The 27836-nt window shown below is 39.4% G+C and overlaps 1 protein-coding gene across 5 annotated transcripts in view; it reads left to right on the top strand.

Annotated features, from left to right (window-relative positions):
• Positions 1-27836, top strand: part of ATP6V1H (ATPase H+ transporting V1 subunit H) — a 127775-nt gene that overhangs the window by 30119 nt on the left and 69820 nt on the right. For 4 of the 5 annotated variants that reach the window (XM_033202146.1, XM_033202149.1, XM_033202148.1 and 1 more), the window contains exons 7-9: positions 2644-2697; positions 20470-20567; positions 26207-26399. In XM_033202146.1, the coding sequence (XP_033058037.1) occupies positions 2644-2697; positions 20470-20567; positions 26207-26399 (345 nt within the window). The remainder of the gene's footprint in view (positions 1-2643; positions 2698-20469; positions 20568-26206; positions 26400-27836) is intronic. The other variant, XM_033202147.1, reaches the window with a different exon arrangement.

Raw genomic sequence — 27836 nt, 5'->3', positions numbered from 1 at the left:
ATGAACAACTTGAAGCATGCCTACTGGTCATCTTGGTTGCTTGCAGGCCTTTCTAGCTCTATGTCTTCGTGGAGGAAAATAGCCTGCAGGTGTGATGGCTTGGAAAATGACAAATTTTCTGTTTTGTCTTCATGTTTCCTCAGGATAGGGCAAAAGGTAGGACACAAATGATGGTTCTGTGGAATGATAGTTTCAGGCTTACAGGGATAAAGTGTAGTAGGTATGAAGAGGTGTGGTGTTTGATACTCAGAAGAGGAGAGAACTGAAGGTGGATAGGGGAGGAGGATTCTGGAGATGAAAAGGTAGAAGGGAATGAGATTTTGATGTGAGAGTGACCTAGAGGAGGAATGGGACCAGGAGAAACAATATTGGTAGGTTGTTAGATTACAAATAAATGTCTATTCAAAATTTTTTGAAAGTTGCCATTTAGATTTCAGGTGACTTTATTAACAGATTTTAGTTTGAGGCATAAGAAAGACACCATATTTTGCTTAGATTTACTTTTTGTCTTGTTGCCTGCCTTTTTTAGGGGAGCCTAATTGCTATTTATATTTGGATAGAGATATTTTAGAGTTTCTTGATCAAAATCTTTTTTATGTTAATAACATCAATTTTACTGGTTTGGGGCTTGGTTTTAAAAAGTGTTTTTACAAGAGTCAACGTTTTATTGAGTTTGTGAGGTATTTAAAAAACAAGCTATTTAAAACATGTAAGAAACAAGCTTCTGAAAGAGTTTTAAAATTTCTAAATGTAGCATATCGTTTGGGATCAGAATGTTAGTTAAATAGGATACATCTCTCCCTTTTTTTCCTCTTTGAAATGATCTCTCCCCTTTAATAAACTTAATTCCAGGCCTGGTGTCGTGGCTTATGCCTATAATCCTAGCGCTTTGGGAGGCTGAGGCACGCCAATTGCTTGAGCCCAGGAGTTTGAGACCAGCTGGGGCAACATGGCAAAACCCTGTCTTTACGGAAAATAGAAAAATTAGCTGAGTGTGGTGGTGCACACCTGTAGTTCCACCTACTCAGCAGGCTGAGGCAGTAGGATCACTTGAGCCTGAGGAGGTTGACGCTGCAGTGAGCTGTGATCGCGCCACTGCACTCCACCCTGAGTGACAGTATGAGACTCTTGTCTCAAAAAAAAAAAAAAAAAAGACAACAAAAAAATCCCCAGAAAAACAAAACTTTATTCTGGGGTAATGTTAGCTTTCAGGTATAGTGGTAATAAGGCTCTGTAGCTGAATTCATAAAATGAAAATTGGTAGGGAAGAATGGATGCTGTGGCACGCTACTAGCTTTTTGGGCACTTTTACCTTAGACTTTTCCTCCTAGGAATAACATATACGTTGTGCCTCTCAGGTGACTGTCACTTCTGGAATGATTGACCATGCTTGTGACGATGTCCAACAACTGGGTGGAATATTTTTCTCATCACTAGTGGAAGTAAATATTTCAGTGTCTAGAATAGTTTTCATTAGAATTGAGCTTTTTATAGATAGATGCTCTTCAAGAATTTTCTGCATCTTTTTAGTGCACTCTTTTTATCACAGAATCTTTGGCTTTAAGTTGTAGACTTTAAGTTGTGCAATGCCTCTGCTATGTGAGTCCTTCTGCAGGGGACTTCTTCAGGGTACCCAGGCTTAGCCTGGCCTTGCTTCTTAGTCTGGCTACTGCTTCTGCTTGGCTCTCATTGCACTGTCCCTCTTGCTATGGGCAGGTACTTCTTCATAGCCTTCTATCATGATTAAAATCTAGACTCTTCGTTTTAAAAAGTAACAATTATTTCTGATATTACTTGCTACTTTTCTCAGTTGTCATGCGATAGTGCTACGTCTGGAGTGTCTCTTTTTTTTCTATCACAAGTGTTTTTCTCTCTCACAAAAAGTACCACAATTTCATGATTCTAATAGAAATAAACTTTCAAAAGTCCCAGTTAGTTGCAAGTTTAGGTGTTTTGTTCTTTGATCTTATAGTGGCCTTTGAAGCCTTTTTGGGTAGTTTGGAGTGTTGCACTTGGGTTGTGGGGACTCATGCCTGCACTTCGTAGATAGTAGTTATTGAATAAATACAAAATTTCCTTTCAGAAATTCATTATTGCTTTTCTCTTGCACTTTCAGCCTCTGACTTTCTTTAAATTTTCTTTGGTCATTTCTGTATGACATTTGAGATTTTGATTGGTCATTATAATTTGTTAGCTTTGCTGTGGATAACCAAGTCGCATATTATACCTTCCTGACATGAGGCACCTGTTTTTGAAAGCTTTGCTACAGAATATAGTGTGGATAGTTCAATTTAAGGCAGTCATCTTACTGGAAAAACAATTCAGTAAGTAAATCTTAAGACTTGGAAATTTACACTGGCTTTACCCATGACATTTACCTGGAGCTTAGTAGTCAGTTTATTATTGTTCCATTTTTAGCTATTTACTGATTAATATATTATCTGGAAGAGCGTAACGATATTTAGAGCATTTTATGTCATCCCCTTGCTTTTCATTGAGTAGGATTAGGAATAAAATTATGGGGGAAAAATTATTACATAGAATTAGGGGAAAAATTTGCTTAGCTCCCTTTTGTAAGCTGATACATTAGGATAAAATCAAAACAAAACAAAACTAAATAATGAGTTATTTATTTCATAATAGAAACTGCGTGGTAGCGGTGTTGCTGTTGAAACAGGAACAGTCTCTTCAAGTGATGTAAGTATATTCCTTCACTGGCCTCCTAAACATCCCCAGAATAAATTATTTTGAGTCATTATACACTTAAAATTTTGAAGATGTTTACTAGTTCCCCAACTATAAATCCGTGGTCACCTCCAGTTAGGTTAATTGTAATATAAACTATATATAAATATTGATAGTCTATGAGGATCATCTTTTCTGTGGTAGTCATAAGACTTGTTCTTCCCTGTTGCTCTTTTTTCCAGGTGACTTTTGTTTCAGACCTGAGAATCAAAGCAAAAATATGAATTCAGAAGCACAACTGGAGCAAATAATCATAAAATTTTCCTTTAAACTTCAGTTATCTGATTAAACTGTCTAATATCTGTCTAATCAACAGGTGAACAAAAGCATCAAACATTTGAAAGAAATTTGGTTACATTTATTTATTTATTTATTTTTTGAGGCAGAGTCTAGCTCTGTCCTCCAGGCTGGAGTGCAGTGGCACAATCTCAGCTCATTGCAACCTCTGCCTCCTGGGTTCAAGTGATTCTCCTGCCTCAGCCTCCCGAGTAGCTGGGATTACAGGCATGCACCACCACGTCTGGCTAATTTTTGTATTTTTAGTAGAGATGGCCAGGCTGGTCTTGAACTCCTGGCCTCAAGTAATCTGCCTGCCTTGGTCTCCCAAGGTGCTGGGATCACAGGTGTGAGCCACCGCACCTGGCCAAGAAATTCAGTTCCTTGATGGCACTAAAACTGACTGCTGTACTGTGAAGCTCAAGGCTTTATGTGGAGCTACATGGTAGCCAGCCCCTTGCTCTACTTTCTTTTTTGACTAATCTCTTTCCACATTTTTTTTTTTTTTTTTTTTTTGAGATGGAATGTCACTCTGTCACCAGGCTGGAATGCAGTGGTGTGATCTCAGCTCACTGCAACCTCCGCCTCCCAGGTTCAAGTAATTCTCCTACCTCAGCCTCCTGAATAGCTGGGACTACAGGCGCCCGCCACCACGCCCAGCAAATTTTTGTATTTTTAGTAGAGACAAGATTTCACTATGTTGGCCAGAATGATCTCAATCTCTTGACCTCATGATCCGCCCGCCTTGGCCTCCCAAAGTGCTGGGATTACAGGCAGGAGCCACCACACCAGGCCTTCTTTCCACATTTTTGTAGAGCCAAAAGGTTAAAGGTTAAAACTAATTATGGCTCTCCAAGTTCCTTTCCTGGCTAAAGTTACGTTTGCCATTTGGGAATGGCTTAACTTTGCTGTGCTGTAGGAATAGCTCAGGAATTGGAAGTAAGTTTGGACAAATTAACAGTGTTCATGATGAGAGCTAGTTAATAGAAAGACAGGGAAAATGGAGACAGAAACAGAAGTGTGTCTAGCTTCGTTTGCTAAAAGTATCTCTAGGAAACTAGGAAGCATCTTTAGAGGGTAGTTTCTGCAATCTGCCTGTAATAGACCCAAGTGAAGCTCTGTAGGCGCCATTTAATATCCCTATTGGTTACTGGTACTTCCATAATCTGAATGAATGTCATGGGTATGTATGTTCCAAGACCATAGATGGCAGCAAAATCCATTTTGAAGCTAGGCTTCTCTTGGAGCGTGGGTTGAAGTGTTTGATGACTCTCATGTTAGGCCAGAAAATGGCTATTAGCCTTCTGAAGTGGAATCAGAACAAGGTATGGAACTAGATGCGCGATCTTGGGGCCATGGTGGACTGAGGAAATTGTGGGTAAGACTTGTTTCTCAGTCAGAAGCAGATGTTTACATAGAGAATCTTTATTTTGCTTAAATTGGGAATCTTTATTTCATGTGACTTGAATTTCTACCGGCTTGAAAAATTATTTAGCTTATTTTAGACATATAAACTTATTTAAGTGATTGTCAAAGCATTTTAAGTTATTAAAAGCTTAAATAAGGAAATGCAAACTCTGCTGACATAACATCCTTATTTTGCTGCTTTCTGTGCAATGTATTAGAAAAAAAAAATTGAGTTGGCAGTGTGTTGGTCTAAGTGGTTTACCTGGTAGATTCATATATATCCTAAATGGAATTCACATCAGGAGTGATTGTGAGTTAGGAAAAGATGGCCTTTGGTTTCCTACCTTCTTCCCTTTAGTGACTCTCAACCCTGAACATATTTTTGGACTCCTCCTGAAGTTCTTACTTTTTTAGATGGCTGTCTACTTGAAAAGCAGACCTCCATGTGTTGAGAGTAGGGTGTCAGCCCTTCCTTTGATTCTTGTATTTCCATAGGGAAATCTTAATCTAGCAGCTAATATTCATTGAGCACTTACTATGTGCCTGGCACTGACTCATTTTACATTTACATCTCCTTGAATATTTACACTCCCTGTTCAATGTAAGTCATATCATTAGCCACATTTTATGGATGAGTAGTGAGACCAAACAGAAAAACATACCAACATGCCCAAGGTCACACAGAGACTGAAGAAATGGATTGCTTAGGGAATTACTTGTGAGGCAACTGAGTTGGAATTGCATCTTCAGGCATTCCTTAAGTCACATTGCCTACTCAGACTTTTTAAGGTATCAGTATCATATATTTAAATCGTATCTTTTCAGAGTGGAGAAAAGCAGTTTGGTAAACTGCATTACAAATTATTGCCACTTGATGTCAGTATAAAACAAGTTTTACACTGCAAAATGTGAAATAAACATGATTCAACAGTCTTACCTTTCCGAAATGACCTCAGAAGCATCATTTTAAGTTGAGTGGATCATTAAAAACTTTTTTTTTTTGAGATAGAGTCTCACTATGTCACCAGGTTAGAGTGCAGTGGCGTGATCTCAGCTCACTGCAACTTCTGCCTCCCAGGCTTAAGCGATCCTCCCACCTCAGCCCAACCACCACCGCCAAACCCTGACCCCGTCCCGCCAGTAGCTGGGACTACAAGCACGAGCCACCGTGCCCCGCCAATTTTTTTTTGTATTTGGTAGAGACAAGGTCTCACTATGTTGTCTAGGCTGGTCTTGAACTCCTGAGCTCAGGCAATCTACCTGCCTTGGCCTTCCAAAGTGTTGGTATTATAGGCGTGAGCTAGTGTGCCCAGTGAAACATTTTTATTTAAATGACATTAGATAAGTGGAATTTCCTTAAAGTCTATTATTTGTCTTCTCCTAATTGTGAAAATAGACATTAGATTATATGTACTTACTTTAGACTGATTCTTAAACGTGAATTGTAAGTCTTTTCTTCTGAGGAAGGCAGGACAGCGTGGAAGTGGATTGTTGTACTGATGCCCTGAGGAAAGAATACTGTGACTCTGTAGCAGGATGAGCCACAGACAAAACTCCTCAGACACCGAGTTAAAGAAGGAAGGGTTTATTTGGCCGGGGGCATTGGCAAGACTTCTGTCTCAAGAGCTGAGCTCCTCAAGTGAGCAATTCCTGTCCCTTTTAAGGGCTCACAACTCTAAGGGGGTGCATGTGAGAGGGTCGTGATTGATTGAGCAAGCAGGGGGTACGTGACGGGGGGCTGCATGCACTGATAATTAGATCGGAATAAAACAAGATAGGGATTTTCACAGTGCATTTCTATACAGTGTCTGTAATCTACAGATAACAGAACCAATAGGTCAGGGATCATTCTTTAACTACCAGGCCCAGGGTGTGGCACCAGGCTGTCTGCCTGTGGATTTCATTTATGCCTTTTAGTTTTTACTTATTCTTTCTTTGCAGGCAGAAATTGGGCATAAGACAATATGAGGGGTGGTCTCCTCCCTTATTCCCCCCTTTTGAGACTCTCACTCATTTTATTAGTGGGAGTTCTCACTTTCATTTTCACTACCCATGTCTTCTTGCAAAACAGATCAATAGTGATTCTTACAGCACACTTGTGCATTATGGTGAACTAAGGTAGCAATGAAGCTTTTTATTATTCGAAGAAGTACAGGTAGCAAACAAGAGAGCAGTAAGTAGGTTCTTATTACTATTACAACTCTTATTATAAGATTTTAAAATCCTCCTAGCTCTGGGAGCCATCTTCTAAACATGACCCTAGGATCAAATCTATGCCACACTTGGATGGGCATGTGTGCCAGTTTTGTCATATCTCTAACCATGTCTTCAACTGCTTGCACTTGATTATCTATGTGTAGGCAGCAATTAGTAAGGTTAAATTTCCTACAGACCTGTCCTTCAGCTGCTAGCAAGTAGTCGAGAGCTAATCTATTTTGATAGCATTTCTCATCTGAGTTTCTTGCCGGGCCAGAATAGTCAAGACTCTGCCCGTTTTATTAGTGGTTATTTCTAAGACAGCTTGTAATTGTGTGATTCGGTTGATCATGTAAATGGGGGTCCGGTATCCCCACGAGCCATCTTGTGCCCGTGTAGCAGGCCCATAATATTGTATCATTCTCTCAGGGGGCCATTTATCATTTTTTCAATTTCTTATAGCTATGTTCTCTTTTCGCGGGACGCATAGACGGGGAAGCCCAGTAGTTCGCCTGTTTTTGTGGGCAGTAGGAAGAAAGATGGTTTAATAGTGCCAATAACACAACTACCTGCCCACTGATCAGGTAATTTGGCATAAGCTGTATGCCCACATATCTAGTATAATCCAGTGGGGACTGTCCAGGCCCAGTGGGACTCCGGGTGGGTTCACACAGTTTGCAACTTTGGGAATTTACTAAATGGATTTCTTTCTGTGTGATTTGAACTCCACCAAGTAACTGTTTCTGTGGTACCGTTATACAGTTTCTGTCTCAGACAACTAAGTCGTCCTACGGGGGAGTGAATTCTTTCCCTTTTCTAGCTATGGAATATTGTCCAATAATTGAGGCTTTTAGGACCCAGAAATTATCAGGGTAATTCTTTTGAGCTGGGAATTCATCAGGTACTGGGTCTGTAGGTACTAATTCTCAGGCTTCCTATGGCCACTGATCTCTTATTACAGTTCCTCCACGTATATAACATGGAGTGACATTGAGAGACTGGGCTACATGCTCGGCTAATTGCAAAAACAAATTTTGGTTTTTCCTGGAATTTTTGGTACTGGCACATTTAGTTCATCATAGAAAGTTTGAAACACTGGTTCAGGAGAGCATTTGTGAACTTCTCCTCGAACCAAGATGTTTACTCGATCCAGTCCGGCCCCATTGATTCCTAAGGTCACACACTCCCCTTTTTTCCAGCGAGGATCAAGGGGATTGGTTATTACTAGCTCTAAGGGGTTACATTGTCCTTTAGGAAAGGAAAGGCCATTTTTTCCTTTCTGAAGGTGGACTGGATCCTTTTCATCTTTTTTTTTTTTTTTTTTTTTTAATACAAGTGGCCTAAATGACACAAGACCAGTATTTACATTTATTTCCACACAGTCCTAATTTATGACAAATGTGCTTATTTTCTGCCATATAGCCTCTTTTCTAATTAAGAGAACCACACCTTATTCCTCACTTATTGCTGTTAATGATAGCACAGGCATCAAATTTTAAGGTGACTTGTTTGGGCACCCTTTCTTCTTCTGTTTTGGCTAACACTTTACTCGTATCATTTGTGAGCTCCTACCAGTCTTCAGTTCTTAATCTTATTTCAAAAACTGTGGTCCTGGGAGGCTCAGATGGGTCATAACACACATCAGGTTGGTTATTTCCTGGGCTACATACCTTGTATAGAATAACATTATGCAAACAAGTTATTTTTAGAGTTCCAGTACACTTATAATAACTGTAAAATGGTAGGACCATAGCAACCTTTTGTCCTACCTCAGTGACTTGATGTATACACTGGAAATAGCCCTCAATCTGAGGAAGGTCAGTTGAAGTCCTTACTGTACAAGTCCAAATTCTAAGGAAAATGAGTCCCGCGATGAGTTTCCTTGTGCTTCGGCCGTGCGTGGACCAGTCAGCTTCCGGGTGTGACCGGAGCAGGGCTTGTCGTCGTCTGCAGAGTCACTTTGCAGGGGTTGGCGAAGCTGCTCCTATCCATGTACCACTTTCAGTCTACTCATATTCAAGGATGGTCTCGGAGGTTGGGCCTGCTAGAATAAACTGAGTCCAACACCTCTACACAGTTAGGTTCAACTGGGCTCTCTGATACTGGGAGTAAGGTGGTGGGGTTTAGGGTGTTGCAAACTTCAATGGTTATGTGGAGATTTTCACATAGCAAGGTTTGGTACTTGGTTAATCCAGCATTTGTTAACCAATGATGTCCTTTGGTATTTATTAAAGTTACCACAGCATGGGGGGCCTTTATATTCAGGTTTTACCTAAGGGTTAGTTTATCTGCTTCTTGTGCTAACAGGGCCTTTGCTGCTAGGGCCCTTAGACCTGGGAGCCAGCCTTTGGAAACCTTGTCTAGTTGTTTTGAGAGATAGGCCGCTGGCCTTGGCCAGGGCCCCACAGTTTGGGTTAAAACTCCAACTGCCATTTTTTTTCCTCTTTCTGACGCATAGAGTGTAAAGAGTTTTGTCAGGTCAGGTAGCCTCAGGGCTGGGGCCAACATGAGTTTTTCTTTTTTCTTTTTTTTTTTTTTTGTTTTTTTGAGACGGAGTCTTGTTCTGTTGCCCGGGCTAGAGTGCAGTGGCCGGATCTTAGCTCACTGCAAGCTCCGCCTCCTGGGTTTACGCCATTCTCCTGCCTCAGCCTCCCGAGTAGCTGGGACTACAGGCGCCCGCCACCTCGCCCGGCTAGTTTTTTTGTATTTTTAGTAGAGACGGGGTTTCACCGTGTTAGCCAGGATGGTCTCGATCTCCTGACCTCGTGATCCGCCCATCTCGGCCTCCCAAAGTGCTGGGATTACAAGCTTGAGCCACCGTGCCCGGCCTGAATTTTTCTTTTAACTCATGAAAAGCTCGTTGCTGTTGGTTGTAATAGATGTAGTTTGTCTAATCTACATTTTTATTAACTGTCACCTAGTAAAATATTGACTCAAATCCTGCAGCAGTTTGGGTTCGAACTTTAAATTATTCTGGTATTCCTCGTGGGACTCCAATTGCATCTAAATAAACATGAGAGTTGAAGGACCCATAAGGGGCTTCTCTTGCTCTATGATGTCTTATTTTTTTTCCTTCTGGTTGATGAAATGCCAGGGAGAAAGGGATAGCCAATTGGACTAAAGCACAAGTGCCACTCCAGTTATTCAGCCAAGTATAAAGGTCCACCACAATACCACCACACATCCGCTCGGGGATGAACAAGGGCTGACTGATTGATAAGCTCTTGAAAATTCTTAAGCTCACTGCATCCTTTCAGGTCTCCAAGGAATGCTAAGTTTCCTCCCTGTCGTGAGAGACACGAAGTGAACTTAGTGTTGAGAGACGGAAGCTGGATGGCCCTCGGGGGCTGAATCACAGGGTGCTGGACTTTGGGATATAGCAGAGAGAGCTTGGCATGACTTATTACTCCAGGCTGTAGAATCCTGCAAAAGAGCTACCATGCAGCCTACGCCTGGTCGACTGGAAGACCACCTTAGTGGAAAGGGGACAGTCTGGGCCTCTGGCCTGCCATGTGCCCCAGCATAACAATTGCTTTTGTTTAACGTGCAGATGGAATATTTGATCCATTTTAACCAGGCATTTGCATCTTGGTATCCTGTCTTAATTGCTAAAGTTTGTTTTAAGTCTTTAACTTCTATGATCCTCTAGTAAAATGAATGTATGGTTTTAGGGAAATTACAGAAACTGGTTGGGGCAGGCCATCCTTGCTCTTTAGTGGTCCACAGAATGTTGGACCAACTATGGCATGAAAGCTCTACATCGGGGTGGGCCAACACCCTTGGTTGGCACTGGGGTCTTCATCGACATCTCCCCGGATTAAATGGTCCTAGTTTACTAATGTCTAGTCTGAGGAGAGTCAGGAGGGACAGAAATACTTTTCTGAAGTGGAAAGCTATCTTTGACTTGGCAAGTCCTCACAGGGTATAACAAAGCAAGCATTAAATGCAATAGTTTGAGGCAAAATTGACTTGGTTATATTAATAACTAGACGGTCAGCAATAGAGCGAGGAAAGAAGAAAGAGTAATAGAATAGATGAAAAGAGTTAGATTTTTCTTAGCTTTAGTTTGGTAGGGTTTTCCCCTGGGACTATGGCCATGACTCTGGAGGGGGAGGCGCTTTCTTGACTCGGGTTTGTTGAGTCCATCCTTTTTTTGCTGCAGGAACAGCAGTCTTGGTGGTTAACAGCACAAGGTAGGGTCCTTCCCAGCCTGGCTCGAGGTTTTCTTCTTTCCACCTTTTGATGAGAACGTTATCTTCAGGCTGGTGCTGGTTTGCTGGAAATTCTAAGGGTGGTACATGTGCTAAAAGACTTTTAGTTTTTTTTTTTTTTTTTTGTGAGAAAAGAAAGTGGAAGGTAAACCAAGTATGTAATTTTTAAGAAACTGACCTTTTGTTTTAAATGTGGGGACCTTGGCAGTGGACTTTATAGTCCTTAGTGCCTTTTTACTGAGAAATTTCCTTTAGCACCTATTTTTAATTAGTTTTTAAACCAAAGAAAGCCAAATACCATTTTTACATTTAGCAATGCTTCTCGTATGATTTTTATATCAGATCAGCTAAATGTTATCTTTATAGTAGTGTGTTATTAATGTGAAACCTAATTTTAATAAAACCTTGTAGACATATTTATTTAATTTTTAATATTTGACCCTAAGGTAAGATTTTATAGACTCTTTTCAACCTTTTATAATTTTTGCTAAAGAGCGGGTTGGTGCTTTAAGAAAAACCTGTTATGCTTTTACTTTAATGTCCAGTTCACAGAAAAACTGGATGATACGTCTTTAACTTTAGCTAATATGTTTACACAGAATGTTCTTTACAATTAACATTTTAAAACTTGCTTAAACCTTCAAAGCAATAATTTTTTAAAACTTTTTAATGTAGGTAAAAATGTACATTCTTATGCCTTCTTAAAATTCTTTTACCAAAGGTATATTTTTCTTTTCTTATACACCTTGCACATAAATTTTTTGGTTTTTTTTTTTTCAATAGTTTTACATTCAGGAGGCCTAGTTACTTTTAAATTATACAACATTTTTTGCATAAATCCTTTTTTTTTTTAACATACTTTTTTTATAACCTTTGTTTTTCTTTTACGACTTTTACAGGCAATTTTTTGACATGCCTTAACTTTCTGACTTATTACAAGTACTTCTTTTTTTAAACAACCAGTTAATTTATTTCAGGACAAGAATTTACCATATAACACTCTTTTTATATAAATTCCGCCCCTCCCCCCTTTTTCCCCTTTTTTTTTTCGAAAGTGATAACCATTCTTTTCCAAAGCAAATCTTTTTTTATGTCTGTGGACTAGACTGTCTAAGGCCACAAAAATAGAAGTTACTATAATACATGTTACACTGTTAACTTTTAGCAAACTTGACTTTTGTTGAAAACCTTGTAAGTCTGGGATTTTAATTATCCTTTGCTATTAATAAGACCTTGTTTTGTCCACATTAGAATTGGTATGATGGCTTTTAAAGGAATAGTGTAAATTTTTTTTTTCTTTTTTTAACTACTTGTGTATCTCTCTCTTTCTCTCTTTGACTTTGTCTCTCTTTGACTTTCCTTTTGCCTCTTTCTCTTCTCTCTCTCTGCCTCTGTCTTTCTCTCTCTCTCTCTCCTTGACTCCCTCTTTGTCTGTCTCTTCCTCTCTCTCTCTCTGCCTCTTTTCCTCTCTCTCTCTTTCTTTTCTCTCTCTCTGCTGGTCTTTCCTTGCCTCTGCCAGCCGCTTATGCTGCTCTTCTCTCAACCACTGTGTGTTGGGGGCAGGGGGTCTAAAACCAGCTGTAACCAAGTGTCTGTGTACAGGAACTGGTCTGGGTTCCCTGGCTTGCATGTCACCTTGTGCTATACCTTTGAAACAAGGGATCTGTCCAGGTATCCTTCTAATGGCCAACCTACCTCTAATGCTGGCCAGTCTATCTTACACAAAGTTTTAAGTTTTCCTGGTGTCATAGTACTCCATAGTCTCCCTTAAATTCTTTTTTTGAAATGTTTCAACATAGTTCCTAGTGGGGTGGGCTTACTTTGTGCCTCACCCATGTTTCCTCTAGACAAAACACCACGCTCATACCACACACACACCACAAAACAAAGAATGGGTAAAAAGGGCACACACACACTTTTGTAGTTTACACAAAACCAAAATCAAAACCAAAATCAGAGTATCCAGAAATCCAAACCAGGTCAAAACCAAAACCAGAGTATCAAGCAATCCAAGTCAAGTCAAAAACAAAAACCAAAGTGCCGGTACAGGCACACCGTGGGTGATTAGGCCACGCTTCCACTCAAATGGAGTGGGCAAGTTCCCAACACCGGTCCTGTCAAGCAAATCAAACCAAATCAAAACCAAAACCGAAGTGCCGATAAAGTCACACCATGGGTGATAGGCCACGCTTCCACTCAGATAGAGTGGGCAAGTTTCAAAGACTAGTCTTACCAAGTTTGAGATGTCCAGATTCCAAGTGCCCATTCCTTCCCGGTGTTCAGCCACGGCGTTGATCCTCCACGGGGGCCTGCACACACTGCCCTGGCGAGGCGTCCCACCGGGGCAAATGCCTACCCAGGAGCGCTCTCAGGATCCGCATCGCTCAGGCTGGCTGGAGTCCCCCGCAGGGATGTTCCACAGGGCAGGCTTAAGCCGCCTAAGGAGCTGCCTCGACCATCCGCCAGTCACCTCGCTTCCGGGTCAGGGAACCAAGAAATGTAGCAGGATGAGCCACAGACAAAACTCCTCAGACACCGAGTTAAAGAAGGGAGGGGTTGGCCGGGCGCGGTGGCTCAAGCCTGTAATCCCAGCACTTTGGGAGGCTGAGATGGGCGGATCACGAGGTCAGGAGATCGAGACCATCCTGGCTAACATGGTGAAACCCCGTCTCTACTAAAAAATACAAAAAAAAAAACTAGCCGGGCGACATGGCGGGCGCCTGTAGTCCCAGCTGCTTGGGAGGCTGAGGCAGGAGAATGGCGTAAACCCAGGAGGCGGAGCTTGCAGTGAGCTGAGACCCGGCCACTGCACTCCAGCCTGGGCGGCAGAGCGAGACTCCGTCTCAAAAAAAAAAAAAAAAAAAAGAAGGGAGGGGTTTATTCCGCTGGGGGCATCGGCAAGCCTTCTGTCTCAAGAGCCGAGCTCTCAAGTGAGTAATTCCTGTCCCTTTTAAGGGCTCACAACTCTAAGGGGGTGCATGTGAGCGGGTCGTGACTGATTGAGCAAGCAGGCGGTACGTGAAGGGGGGCTGCATGTACCGGTAATTAGATCGGAACAAAACAAGATAGGGATTTTCACAGTGCATTTCTATACAATGTCTGTAATCTACAGATAACAGAACCAATAGGTCAGGGGTCGATCTTTAACTACCAGGCCCAGGGTGCGGCGCCGGGCTGTCTGCCTGTGAATTTCATTTCTGCCTTTTAGTTTTTACTTCTTTCTTTGGAGGCAGAAATTAGGTATAAGACGATGTGAGGGGTGGTTTCCTCCTTTAACTCCTTCACCAGCTTTGGAAGATTTAGAAAGAACCTGGAGATTTGTTTCTTTCTCGGTTTTCCTTTTTGCTCTGCCTCGCCTCATACAGTGCGCATAGGCAGGAGAACGATTGATGAGGGAGCCCTCCATGTGTCTGTGTCTTGTTCTCTGTGATTTGTGTTGCAGAATCAGTCCGGCATGAGTAGTTGCTAGATGAATGCGGTGTCACTGGTAGTGACTTAAGTTGCCAGGTCCTTCTTGCTTGTTTCGTCTTGCCTCTTGATTTAGTGGAGCAGTCATGTCCAGTAGAATTTTCTGTGATGGTAGAAATGCTCACGATAGCTCTACTGTCCATTAGGGCAGCCCCTAGCCATATGTGGTTCTGGATCCCTTGAAAGTGTGGCCAGTGTGAGTGAGGAAGTAAATTTTCAATTTTATTTAGTTTTAAAAAGAGCTTTATTGAAATATATTTCAAATGCTATAAAATGCATCATTTTGCCATTCAGTGGTTTTTAATATATTTACAGAATTGTGCAGCCATTACCACAGTCTAACTTCATAACATTTCAACATCTCAGAAAAACAAACCAACCAACCCTGTACACATTAACAGTCTTCCCCATTCCTGTTCTTGCCTCCAAGCCCTGGCGACCACTAACCTACTTTCTGTCTTGGGATTTGCCTCTTTTGGACATTCCATATAAATGAAATCATACGTGGTCTTCTGTGACTGGTTTCCTTCACTTCGCATAATGTTTTCAAGATTCATCCGTGTGTTAGCATGCAGTAACAGTATTTTAGATTGAGAGGAAAGGGGACTTAGGTTTTTTTTTTTTTTTGTAGAGATGGGGGCTTCGCCATGTTGGCCAGGCTGGTCTCGAACTCCTGACCTCAGGTAATCTGCCCATCTCAGCCTCCCAAAGTGCTGGGATTATAGGTGTGAGCCACCATGCCTGGCCCAGGACTTAGGTTTTTTTTGGCTTTTGACCAGATTCCTTAAATTGTTTTCTGTGGCAGTTCTAATATTCTTGTTAATGGGAGGCTAGTTTCACTGCTTTGGCTTTGTTTTTAATTTAATGCTGTGCTGATAGAATACTTGTCACCGCTTCAGAAGAGGTGGAAGACTTATTTGCTTTAGTTCTTTACTGCTTTGTTTATAAGTCCATCAAAAGTGTTGATTAAGTAGCAGAAATTAGTGGGCCACATCATTTATATACTTCACATACTGCAGGCCTGTTCTTAAATTGCAGTCTGCTCTAGCTGGTGAGTTGTGAAGTTTGTGGGGACCTGGAGTAACTCACAGGCAATTACAGACAGTCCCTGACCTATGATGGTCCAACTTATGATTTTTTCAACTTTACAATTGTGTGAAAACCATATACATTTGGTAGAAATAGTACATCAAGTATCCATACGACCATTATGATTATCACTTTCAGCATACTCTTCAATAAATTATACAAGCTGTTCAACACTTTATTATAAAATGGGCTTTGTGTTGATTTTTGGAAGGATTGCCTGGAGATATATTCTGAAATGCAAAAGAAAATTAACTGGTAAAGTGAGTATAAGACTTTCTTTTACATGTCATTTTCAAAGTATAGCACTGATAGCAATAATAAGCTAACCTAATACCATGTATTTATTAGTTATGTTCTTGGAAGTTGCATACAAAGCAATAATTTATAAAGAAAATCACGTTTTTTTAATTAAATGCCAACAATTTTTTTCTGTAATAAAGATTCTTACTAGTCATGTAACTGAATTACTAGATTAAGCACATTAGATTGAAAGCAGTACTTTGAAGATTTATAAATTTTTAAAACATTAATAAAACTATTTTTTTTTTTGTAAAACTGTATCTTAATTTAGGTATTTTGTGACTTGACTAGAGGGTGTCTTTTAATCAACCAACTTCAAGAGAATTCTTGGGGTATATCTGTATTTTAGTTCCTGAATATTGATGATAATAGTATACTTTACAATTGTTTAGTGTTTTATAGCAATTGATTTCAGTGTCAGCAGTTTTTTTCCCCCAGTGGTAGAGATGATATTATTTTTCTTTTTCTTTGCTAACAAGAAAACAATTTTCAATAAGTTAAGTGATTTGCCCAACATTATGTGACAAAACTTCTGATTCCTGTTGCAGTGTTCACTCTGTCCTTCTCCCTCTCTAGTCCTCTTTTACTTTTTTTTCTCTATTTCTTTTTTAAAATTATGTCATAACTTACATAAAGGAAAATGCACAGATATTAAATGTTCAGCGGGATACATTTATACCTCATAATTCCTCCTACTGCCTTGACCTCAACTTGCACAAAGTTTATCATTATTATGACATCTATTACCATAGAGTAGTGTTGTCTGATCTTGAACTCCATTTAATGGAATCATATACAGTATAAACTGTTATGTGTCTGAACTCTCTTGCTTAATATTGTGTCTATGAAATTCATTCGTTGCATTAGCAGTAATTCTTTTTCACTACACTGTAGTATTTCATTATATGAATATTACTCATTCTCTTATTGTTGGATATTTGGGTTGCTTCTAGTTTTTTGACTGTTGTGAATAATTTTGCTGTGAACATTCTTGTACATATCTTTTGGCAGATGTATACCTTTATGTCTGCATCACCTAATTTTAAAATTAATGGGGTGTATGTAAATTTAGTTTTAGTGAGTCTTGCCAGTTTTTTGTTTGTGTGCCCTTCAACAAAGTATGCAAATTCCATTTGTTTCAGTTCTTTACTGACACTTGAGATTGTCCTGTGTTTCTTTAAGTAAGTGTCTGTATTGAAGTAAAAATCACACATACACATGTATACTATCACCTTTTAGTTTTAAGAGAAAAAAAAAGTTTAATAGTCATGAAACATATTAATTACTTTTAGAACTTTGATCAGCATCTTTTCATTTCACTTAAAACTGCTTTCTGGGACTTATTTTAGTCAATTGTGTATTTGAAAAGTTCATCTTTGTGCTTCACTGATACCAATGTACTGTGCCTTTTCATCATGTATCTGTGGAACAGATGCCTTTTATTCCAAGCAGACTTGTTTTCTCAAGTGCTGACAATTCCAGAATGTAGATGAATACTTTCTTTATTCTTTTTCACTTAGTTTGCACTTAAATCCTAGCATTATGAAGATGAATATTGAAAATTTGTAAACGTTTTTATAACATTAGTTTTACTTTAGTACATACAGTATCCTTGATGTTTTTATGTTTCTTTTATTGCCGACTTATTTTGCAGTTCCTCAATTATTGAATTTGTAATTCTGTATTGTATGGATCTTTGAGACCACATTCACCAGGAAGGTGAATACTGTGTTTGCTATTTTCTTTGTGCTGTGACTTTCACTGTAATATAGTAAGAGTTTGCATTTTCAGCAACATTGAAGAATTTATCTAAATGACGTTCTCTTAAATGTGTTGAGAAGTGAAAATAGTGTTTTTCTCTGCCATTGAGGTTTGCCGCATTGAAAGTGCATGTTGTGGCAAGTTCTTAGCCCAGAATGCTTGGCACAGTACAAAGAATACTAGCTCAAGCGTGAAGAGAGTTGACTTCTAGTGCCAATCTAAGATTAACTCACTATTTTCTTTTTTTTTTTTGAGAAAGGGTGTTACTCTGTTGCCCAGGCTGGAGTTCAGTGACGCCGTCTCTGCTCAGTGCAGCCTCCGCCTCCTGGGTTCAAGCGATTTTCCTGCCTTACCCTCCTGAGTAACTGGGACTACAGGTGCATGCCACCACACCCAGCTATTTTTTGTATATTTAGTAGAGACAGGGCTTTGCCATGTTGGCCAGGCTGGTCTCAAACTTCTGACCTCAAGTGATCTGCCCTCCTTGGCCTCCCAAAGTACTGGGGTTACAGGTGTGAGCCACTGTGCTTGGCCAACTCAGTATTTTCATTTCAGCAAATTATATCACCTTTTTATGTCTTGGGTTCCTCTTCTGAAAAAATGAATATCATAATAATAAGCTGTTGGTATCATAAAAGGGGAAATTTTTATATCACCTTTAACTTCAATTTAAGTGAAAGACAAGGATGTAATGCACTCTACTTTGCATAATTGAAGGCAATAATTTAATCATTTTTCATGCTGATTCTGTCTATACTGTGAAGTAATCTCTGGAATGGTACGGCTACTGCCTGATAGTGTGCAATAGGAGAGAGTATGTCAGGTTTAGGACCAGCACTTTTTATATGCTCATTTGTAATGGGAATACTGAAGCTATAAATAACAACCAAGAATCCATCCTTGTGGTTTGTTATGTATTTCAACATAGCATGGTGAGTAGCCACAGAAAAGAAAGACTTACCCTGAAACAAAGAATTTTTGTGATGAGAGGAAACTGATGGTAAATGGGAGAGAAGAGGGTGCTCAACGTTGCCATTTTATTCATTTGTCTAGAAATCTTGCTTGGTTATCTCTCTAAACAGGAAAGATGGGATTCCTCTTCTTTAGAAAAAGTTTCTACCTGATGACTTAATTGGAAAAAATATGTATTTTTTTCATTATGGAATATTGTTTTAGAGCTGAAAATGCACTATTTATCTGTCTTTAATTTTTGCTAATGTTTTGAGTTTTCAGACAAATTATGTTACTAGATTTATTGTCTTTTTTTGTGGAACTAAATTAACTGCTTTTTAGGTACAACCCAAGATAACCTTTTCTTGAGACGTGTGACTGTTCCCCCAAATGTACTTATATTGTTGTGTTTCTGTATTAAAATGCCTGGAATTTCTTTGAAGTGTTAGGTTTTTATGAACGTTTTTTAAATTAGAACAAAGTTTAGTAGCATCATGTATGTTAGGTTCTGTGAATTTATATAACACCCATGATTCTTTCCTTAAAAACTTTTTTTTGAAATTAGCATGTTCATTTTGAAGGCTGTTGTCTGAAATTTCCTTTGCTTTCTCTACTTCTTGTTTTTTTTTTTTTTTTTTTGGGGGGATGGAGTCTTCCTCTGTCACCCAGGCTGGAGTGCAGTGGCGTGATCTTGGCTCACTGCCACCTCTGCCTCCTGGGTTCAAGTGATTCTCCTGCCTCAGCCTCCTGAGTAGGTGGGATTGCAGGTGTGCGCTACCATGCCTGGCTAATTTTTGTATTTTTAGTAGAGATGGGGGTTGGCCAGGCTGGTTTTGAACTCCTGAGCTCAAGTGATCCGCCCGCTTCAGCCTCCCAAAGTGCTGGGATCATAGGCGTGAGCCACCACGCCCAGCCTCCTTTCTCTACTTCTTAAAGTCTTAAGGCTTATTGTATATATTTAAGGAAAAGCCCAGGTCAGATGTTCCCACTAGCTTTGGTAAAATGAAGGGACTTGCAACTTTCTGGGAGTATTACTCCTGTTTAAGTTTCAGGTTTAAGCACAATTTGTAAGGGACAGTGTTATTGAACTGATGATTTTAAAAATCATAGTCTTTTTCAAGTGTTTAATTAGACCTTATATACCATATGGGTTTTTTAATAAAGTTTTTATTTATTGAGTTCCTGTGTTTGTCTAGCTGTGTTGTGAAATGAATTATTTATTTATTTACTTTTTTTTGAGACAGAGTCTCACTCTGTCGTCCAGGCTGGAGTGCAGTCGTGTAATCTTGGCTCACTGTAACCTCTGCCTCCCGGATTCAAGCAATTCTCGTGCCTCAACCTCCCAAGTAGCTGGAATTACAGGTGTGCGCCACCACGCCCAGCTAATTTTTTGTATTTTTAGTAGAGGCAGAGTTTCACCATGTTGCCTGGGCTGGCCTGGAACTCCTGAGTGCAGGAAATCCACCCACCTCAGCCTCCCAAAGTGCTAGGATTACAGGTGTGAACCACTGTGCCTGGCCTGAATTTTTTTTCTTAAATCTAACAATATTCAGGGTGCTTGGCAGTGTTGTTCTCAAAAGGATGAAGAAATTTCATATTGAAAAAGTTCAGTAACTTGTCCGAGGTTATTTACATATAGGCCTATCTTGAAGTTTTTACTCTTCTTTTTGTTAATTTTATTGTTCTTTGATAGTTCTGTAATTATGTGGAACAGTATTCTCTCTATATAGTATCTTTATTCAGGGATATGTGAAACGTTGTAAGGCAATATGCTTATTTATCAAACTGTATCAACTATAAATTATTTTGTTCCAGATTTCCCTAACTGTGTGTTAAGTAGTCTTGACTTGTGTAGATTTAATTCAGGAGACAAAACCTTGTTCATTTCTAAGAGGTAGAGATTAAAGCAAACATGAGGATTAACTTTTGAAAAGAGATTAGGGAATTTTGGATGCTCAGATGCTAATTCCAGTAAGTAATCAGACTTTTCATTTAGAAATGTGTGTCTGATCGCATAACTTTAAATGCTTTCCAATTAAAAAACTCAACATTTCTTCTTGTGCAGAGTTCACAGTATGTGCAGTGTGTGGCCGGGTGTTTGCAGCTGATGCTTCGGGTCAATGAGTACCGCTTTGCTTGGGTGGAAGCAGATGGGGTAAATTGGTGAGTGCCCTTTACTTTTAATGTAAAATAACATTTACAAGCGTCTCTCCTTGACATTTTCAAAGAAATATGTAATCATCTAAAAGAAATATTTTATTTTTTTCGTATCTGTTTAACAATTGACTATACTAACCTTCTTAGAAGTCAGTAACTATCAAACTGAGCGCCTTTCCTTGATGTGTGCTTTTATAAGAGGTTAAGGCCTCTTAAGAACCCTAATGCTTAACAGGACAGATTCCAGGTACTCAGAATATAAAAAATTTTAAAAAATATTTTATGATGAATGTAGGCAAAAATCAACAAGAAAAGTTCTTACCTAAGAAAGAGTGAATATAAACCTTTCTTTCTAATGCCATATAATTTAACCCAGTCTTTGTGAGATTCTAATTTGCAGGTATAGAAACTTTGAGGAGCTGTCTGTTCAGGCTTATATAGACAAGCAACTGAAAACCTCCAAAACAATGGAAATCTTGTTTTACTGTCAGAAAATCAACTTATTTGTTCATAATGAGAGATCTAACTGCTCTTTTTTTTTTTTTTTTTTTTTTTTGAGACGGAGTCTCGCTCTGCCGCCCAGGCTTGAGTGCAGTGGCCGGATCTCAGCTCACTGGAAGCTTCGCCTCCTGGGTTTACGCCATTTTCCTGCCTCAGCCTCCCGAGTAGCTGGGACTATAGGCGCCCGCCACCTCGTCCGGCTACTTTTTTTTGTAATTTTTAGTAGAGACGGGGTTTCACCGTGTTAGCCAGGATGGTTTCAATCTCCTGACCTCGTGATCCGCCCGCCTCGGCACCTCAAAGTGCTGAGATTACAGGCTTGAGACACCGCGCCCGGCCCTCTTAACTGCTCTTAAACCAAATATTCTTTTCAGTTAGCAAGGCATTGTTTCTCTGTTAGAAAATCTACAGAGGAACTTAGGTTATCAACAGTAACTTGCTTGGTGGGTGAGGATTTAAAGCAAGCATTGGACTCTTACCTGTATCTCCAGTGTAGGATATACCTGTGAAGGGACCCAAATATTCTAGATCTTTTCAGTCAGTATTTGTATGCAATTCCTTAGAATGGGTTACTTCTGCAAATAGCTGTTCTTAGGAATTGTATTCGAATTGTCACAACTATTCAAGATCCATCAATTCAGTAAGTTAGTAATTATTTTTCTATTAATCTGTAAAATTTCAGTCCATTCTTGTTTATTTAATCATCAGTTTGCCAGGAAAAATAGCCATCACAGTTTGTCATCTGGGTCCAACAGACCCTTTAAAAATATATTTTTAGTCATTTTGTGAAAAATTGACGGAACTAAGAATAGAGTGAAAAACAACTATTAGAAATTTCAATAAAAATTAAAATATAGCAAACCTTTTTGTAAAAAGTACGTTTTGATACACAAGTATCATAAAAGATGACAGAAAATCATCACATGTCCTTGAACGAAATGGTCTAGGTTCTTGTTGCAAAATACTGTCTGGAAGTCTTTCATGTTCAATGGCTAACTAGTTGAGAATACTATATTTCCCTTTTGTCCTTATAAATATATTCCTCATTTATCAGTTCTTGAGTTTGAGAAAAGTCATTTATAATATAGATATCTAGAGACTCACAGTTTAAGATTTCACTTATTTGACCCATTTCACCATTATTGTTAGAGAATAGAGTGTAGTCTATCTCTTTGTTTTCATCTTCTGAATAATCTAATAATTGTGAAACACTTTCCTCTGTTGGTCATTATTATAGGCAGAAAATAAAACATTCACACGTGTCCGGAGGTTCATTAGACTCACCGACATAGCATATAGTTGTATTCACAGATAAGATTTATTACGGAGATGTAGTGAGGACACACAACTGTAGCATAAGGGACAAAGACACAGGCAGAATGTGGAGGAATCCATGCGCAGGCTCCCTTATGCTCTCTTCCTCCCAGAGGGGTCTCACAGGGTATCTTCCCCTAGCATTGAAAATGCAGCAACATTTGTGTGAGGTTTCTGTCCAGGAAACCCATCAGAGACTCAGCTCTCAGGATTTTATTAGAGGTTAGTTATGTAGACACACTCTGCCTAGAACACACCAAAATTTCAGACTCCTGAAAGAAAGTAGGTGTCTTAATCTATTTGGGCTGCTTTAACAAAATACTGCGTGGCTTATAAACAGTGGAAACTTACTTCTCACATTTCTGGAGGCTAGGAAGTCTAGGATGAAGGCATGAGCAGATTTGGTGTCTGGTGAGGGCCTGTTTCCTCATTCATAGATGGCCATCTTTTCACTGTAAACTCAGATGGCAGAGGGACAGGGGTCTTTCTCAGGACCCTTTTAGAAGGGTACTGATTCCATTCATGAGTACCCTGCCCTAATTGTAAGATAAAATGAATTTTAATTCTACTAACCAAAAATTAGATTTTTTTCCCCCTGTGGAGGACCTATAAGAAAGAATCAAAGTCATGAAATAGCAATCTCTACAAATAGTTGTAATTGTTTATAAAATAAGCTCAAATACCAAAATTTGGTCTCTCTGAACTCTCATGGTATACTGAGTACAACAAATGCTGCTGTCCTAATGACTAGTACCTTAGTATTTTAGAGACCATTCAGCAATGTTAACCATTCAACAGCAACAAGATCAGGCATAAATATGATCTAGACTATTTCATGTTCAACCAATATATTTTGGTATGCTAATGACCACTAATAAGATTAGCAGTAATCAGATTAAACCTTTAAGTGGAGAAATGGGCATTAATAAAGGTGTAATAACTTGCTGAAAGTATAGCAATTTCAAAAAGTCATTTAATCTTTTCATTTTTTCAGAAATAGGTACTTTCTACTTTTTGAGTTTTTGCTCAGCATTGAATTTGTGTGTGCGTGTGTGTGTTTCTCACATTGCAAATGGGAATAATGTGAGGAGAAAAATTTTCAAGTATAGCTCATTTGAAGAGTGGAAGATAACTGAGGTCTTTTTTTTCTTCTTTCTGAGACAGAGTCTCGCTCTGTCGCCCAGGCTGGAGTGCAGCGGTGCAATCTCAGCTTACTGAACCTCCTGGGTTCAAGTAACTCTCCTCCCTCAGCCTCCTGAGTAGCTTGGATTACAAGCGTGCATCAACACGCCTGGCTAATTTTTGTATTTTTAGTAGGGATGGGGTTTCACCGTGTTGGCCAGGCTGGTCTTGAACTCCTGACCTCGTAATCAGCCTGCCTCTGCCTCCCAAAGTACTGGGATTGCAGTTATGAGCCACCTTGCCTGGCTGATAACTGAGGTCTTAAAAAAACTCAGTACATTTTAATCTATATAGTTTGCTGACTTTTTTGTTGTTAAAAAGCCTATTATATACATAATACAACACTGAGTATTTGTATACCTATATAAGATAAAACAATTTACATTATATTGTGCTATGTATTGTTAGCCTCACAGGAATGTCTGAAGGTTAACGTTAACTTCCTAAATATTGGAGCTATAAGTGGACCTTTGCTGGGGGTAATTGCCTCTACTGCCCAAAGTAATTTATAGATTCAGTGCTATTCCCATTCAACTATCATCGACATTATTTTTTATTTTAACATAATTTGATATGAAGAATTATTAACTAAGTATACATTTGCTAACTATTTTTGTATTTTTTTGGAAATCTTTTGGTATTATTATTATTATTTTTTGATAGAGATGGGATTTTGCTATGTTGCCCAGGCTAGCCTCAAACTCCTGGCTCAAGAGATCCACCCACCCTGGCCTCCCAAAAGGCTAGGATTAGAACCTTGAGCCACCATGCCCAGCCACTGATTTTGTTTAAAATGAAACAAACAAAAATGACTCTTGAGTGTCAGAAATGTAGCAAGTATAGATACCACCCATAAGGCGGGGTGGGGGATGTAAAGTAGGCGTGCAGTGGTAAGAGATTGGAATCATTAAAATTTGCATGCTTGGAGGAGGGGCCGATGGTACAGCTGAAATTTAGACATTTGAGGAGGTTTTGCCCAGCTGATGTTGGTGTCTCTGAACTCCGAGGAAAAGCCTCGTGGATTTAGAACCCAGGACTCTGGGGAGGGGAGCCAGCTGGCTGGTGCTGATGTCTCAGGAAATGTGATGAGGCTTGTTCTGCTAGAGCTGAAAAACTGCAAACTATATTTGGCTGCTGCCAAGGGAAAGAACTGCTGCTGCCGGGTTGAAGGAGTGTTACTGGGGTAATGCTCTCAGGATCAGGAAGCCAACAGGAGGAAGTCCATTCTTCCTTCCTTGAAGTCAGCCTCTAGCTCCTGTTCTTGGCATAGCCTAACAGGGAGCCAACTGGTAGAACAGAAATGTGGTTTTCAGGGTCTCAGCAACAGCATCACAAAGCCAAGTGCAGAAGGCTTGCCTTAATAACTGGAACAGAGAGCAAAGGAAACCAGGGACTAGGGTTTTTACAGTATAAAATGACATGATTTTACAGCAGCTTATATACCAATGTCAATATTAATTAAAAAGCAAGTTTTGCATAGAAACCAAAAATAGAGAAGACAAGGCAAAAGTCATGCATGAGAACATTAAAAACAATTAGTGAACTGAACTATATACAATCATACAAATGGAGAAATAACACAGATAAAAGCCTTTCAGTAAGTTACAGTAGGATTAGATTGTAAAATCAGGCTTAGCATTTTAAACGTGTATATTATTAGAGCAGCTTTAGTTTTACAGAAAAACCGAAGTGCAGAGAGTTCCCATTACATCCTCCACTCTCCCCGCTGCAAACTCCCTTATCATGAACGTCTTGCATTAGTGTGGTATGTTTGTTCCAAATGATGATCCAGTGTTAATAGATTTTTATTAAAAAGTTCCATAGCTTACATTAGGACTCACTGTTTGTGTTGTACATTCTGTGGTCTTCGAGCTCTTAACCCCTCTGGTCTTTTTTTAAATAGTAGGCTCTGCTCCAATATGAAGGTTACTTTTAATGGTCTTATTTGATGATTTTTTTTTTTTATTTGATGATTTCTGAACTCCATTGTTTGAATGTAGGTATTCCCTAGGGCGGTTTCCTTAGCTTTTCTTCTGTTGTATATATTATCTCTCTTGGTGTAACCTCCTTCATTTCCGTGTCATTTTCCTAGTTTCCTTATCAGTAAAGTAAGAGATCAAAATAGAAGTTTGATCAAACTGAGTTTTTGATCTCTTGATCAAACTGAGGTTTTTCCTGACCCCCGAATTCAGTAATTGGCTATGTCAAATTTGAACCTATCACAGGTTTTCACCAAACTCATCCCTTCTTTTCTCTGTTTCCTCTATATTTTAAAGCTATCAGTGGTCTTATTGGTTGCCCGAACTCAAAATCTCCATGTAACTTTTGGCTCTATTGTCTGTCCGATTGCTGTTTCCATTCCCGTTGCCATATTGCCTGTCTTTGTTCCCTTCTTGCCGCACAGCAAGAGCTCCTGCTTCCTGAGGTCCTGTGACTTTTGGAGAGAGGGTTAAGTGGAGCTGTACTGGAAATTGTTCTCTGTGAGTAACAATCTAGCTGCTTGTTATTGCTGGCAGGAAAGAAACAGAACATAATTCAGAGAGACCTGTTCCGTTAGTGCAAAAAGAAAATAATTGCTTATTTCTTCTTTCTTCTGCTCTCATATTAAATGTTTTGTAAATGTGTTGGTTTTTTTTTTTTTTTTCCAGCATAATGGGAGTGTTGAGTAACAAGTGTGGCTTTCAGCTCCAGTATCAAATGATTTTTTCAATATGGCTCCTGGCATTCAGTCCTCAAATGTGTGAACACCTGCGGCGCTATAATATCATTCCAGTTCTGTCCGATATCCTTCAGGAGTCTGTCAAAGAGAAAGTAACGAGAATCATTCTTGCAGCATTTCGTGTAAGTGTTTTATGTTGGTTTGTGTGTAAGTGAGGCATTTTTGACTGCAGTATATTTGAGTTTTTAGCAGGTGGGAAACAGTTACTTGTTCTTCTAGTGGTTATGAAACCACAGAGTGTTGGTGAATATAGAGTAAAATATCACTAATTTGTATTTATGGTGTGGGCAGTGGGATAGGTGAGAGGAAACCATCTAAGTGAATGAAATATGTGAGTTATATAGTATGCTTGTAGGGAAATGTAATTAGATTATGTTCAGATGGAGGAAATCCTTTTCTGCTGCAGTGTATTCCAAGAGACTGTTCTTGAAGGAGTTTCTCTCTTATGGAGCATGTATTTTAGTATGGAATTGTGTTTCAGGTTCTGGACCTACTGACTGGAGTACATTTTTGAGGCAACTATAAAAATCTATCATGATTTAAACAGTAAACTTTTTAGGATATTAGATTTGTCAGTTATCTAAGTCATCTTCCTCCTTTGAACAGATGAGGAAGTTGAGGACAAGAGAAAGCCTAGCTAGAATCGAAATCCTAGGTTGCCAGGCGGTTTTAATGCTTCACATTGCTAATTGGCTACCGAGAGCCAGTGTATTTGCTGTGCCCATTGTCTACTGATAATTTTGTTGGTCACTTTAGATGGGCTTCTGTGGGATGGCTTGGTTGAAGTAATCTAAGAATGCTCTTCAAGGTTAGTAATAGTGGACATGTCCCATATAGTGCCTACCCTCTGCCATACATTGTTCTAAGATCTTTCCATTTAACTCATTTAATGCTCACCAGAGTTCTGTAACTCAACAGTTATCGTTGTTACTGTTAACGTATAGGTGTCATTGCTATACACTGGGAATACTGAGGCATAGAGGTCACATTGCTGATAGGTAGCAGACTTGCAAATCTAGAATGTTGGCTGTATAATCTGTGCTTTTAACCATTTTTGTTCTTATACTTTCTTTAAAAAACAAGTAAAAAATAAAAAGTAGGGCTGGGTGTGGTGGTTCATGCCTGTAATTCCAGCACTTTGGGAGGCCCAGGCAGGCGGATTATGAGGTCAGGAGATCGAGACCATCCTGGCCAACATGGTGAAACCCCATCTCTACTAAAAACACAAAAATTAGCTGGGCATGGTGGTGCGTGCCTGTAATCCCAGCTGCTGAGGAGGTTGAGGCAGGAGAATTGCTTGAACCAGGGAATCGGAGGTTGCAGTGAGCTGAGATCGTGCCACTGCACTCCAGCCTGGGCGACAGAGTGAGACTCTGTCTCAAAAAAGATAAAATAAAATGAAAATAAAAAGTGGTGCACATGTATTGCAAAAATTTAAATAATGTAAATATCACATTTGCCAAATATAATTACTAGCATCTTTCAGATGTTTCTAAGCACAGATAAATAAATAGATGTGTAATTTTGTTTTATATTTAGAAATAAAAATGACATGTTAT

Source organism: Trachypithecus francoisi, unplaced genomic scaffold (genome assembly GCF_009764315.1).
Source record: "Trachypithecus francoisi isolate TF-2019V2 unplaced genomic scaffold, Tfra_2.0 Lachesis_group7, whole genome shotgun sequence".
Taxonomy (NCBI): domain Eukaryota; kingdom Metazoa; phylum Chordata; class Mammalia; order Primates; family Cercopithecidae; genus Trachypithecus; species Trachypithecus francoisi.
This window is presented reverse-complemented; position numbering and strand designations above follow the sequence as displayed.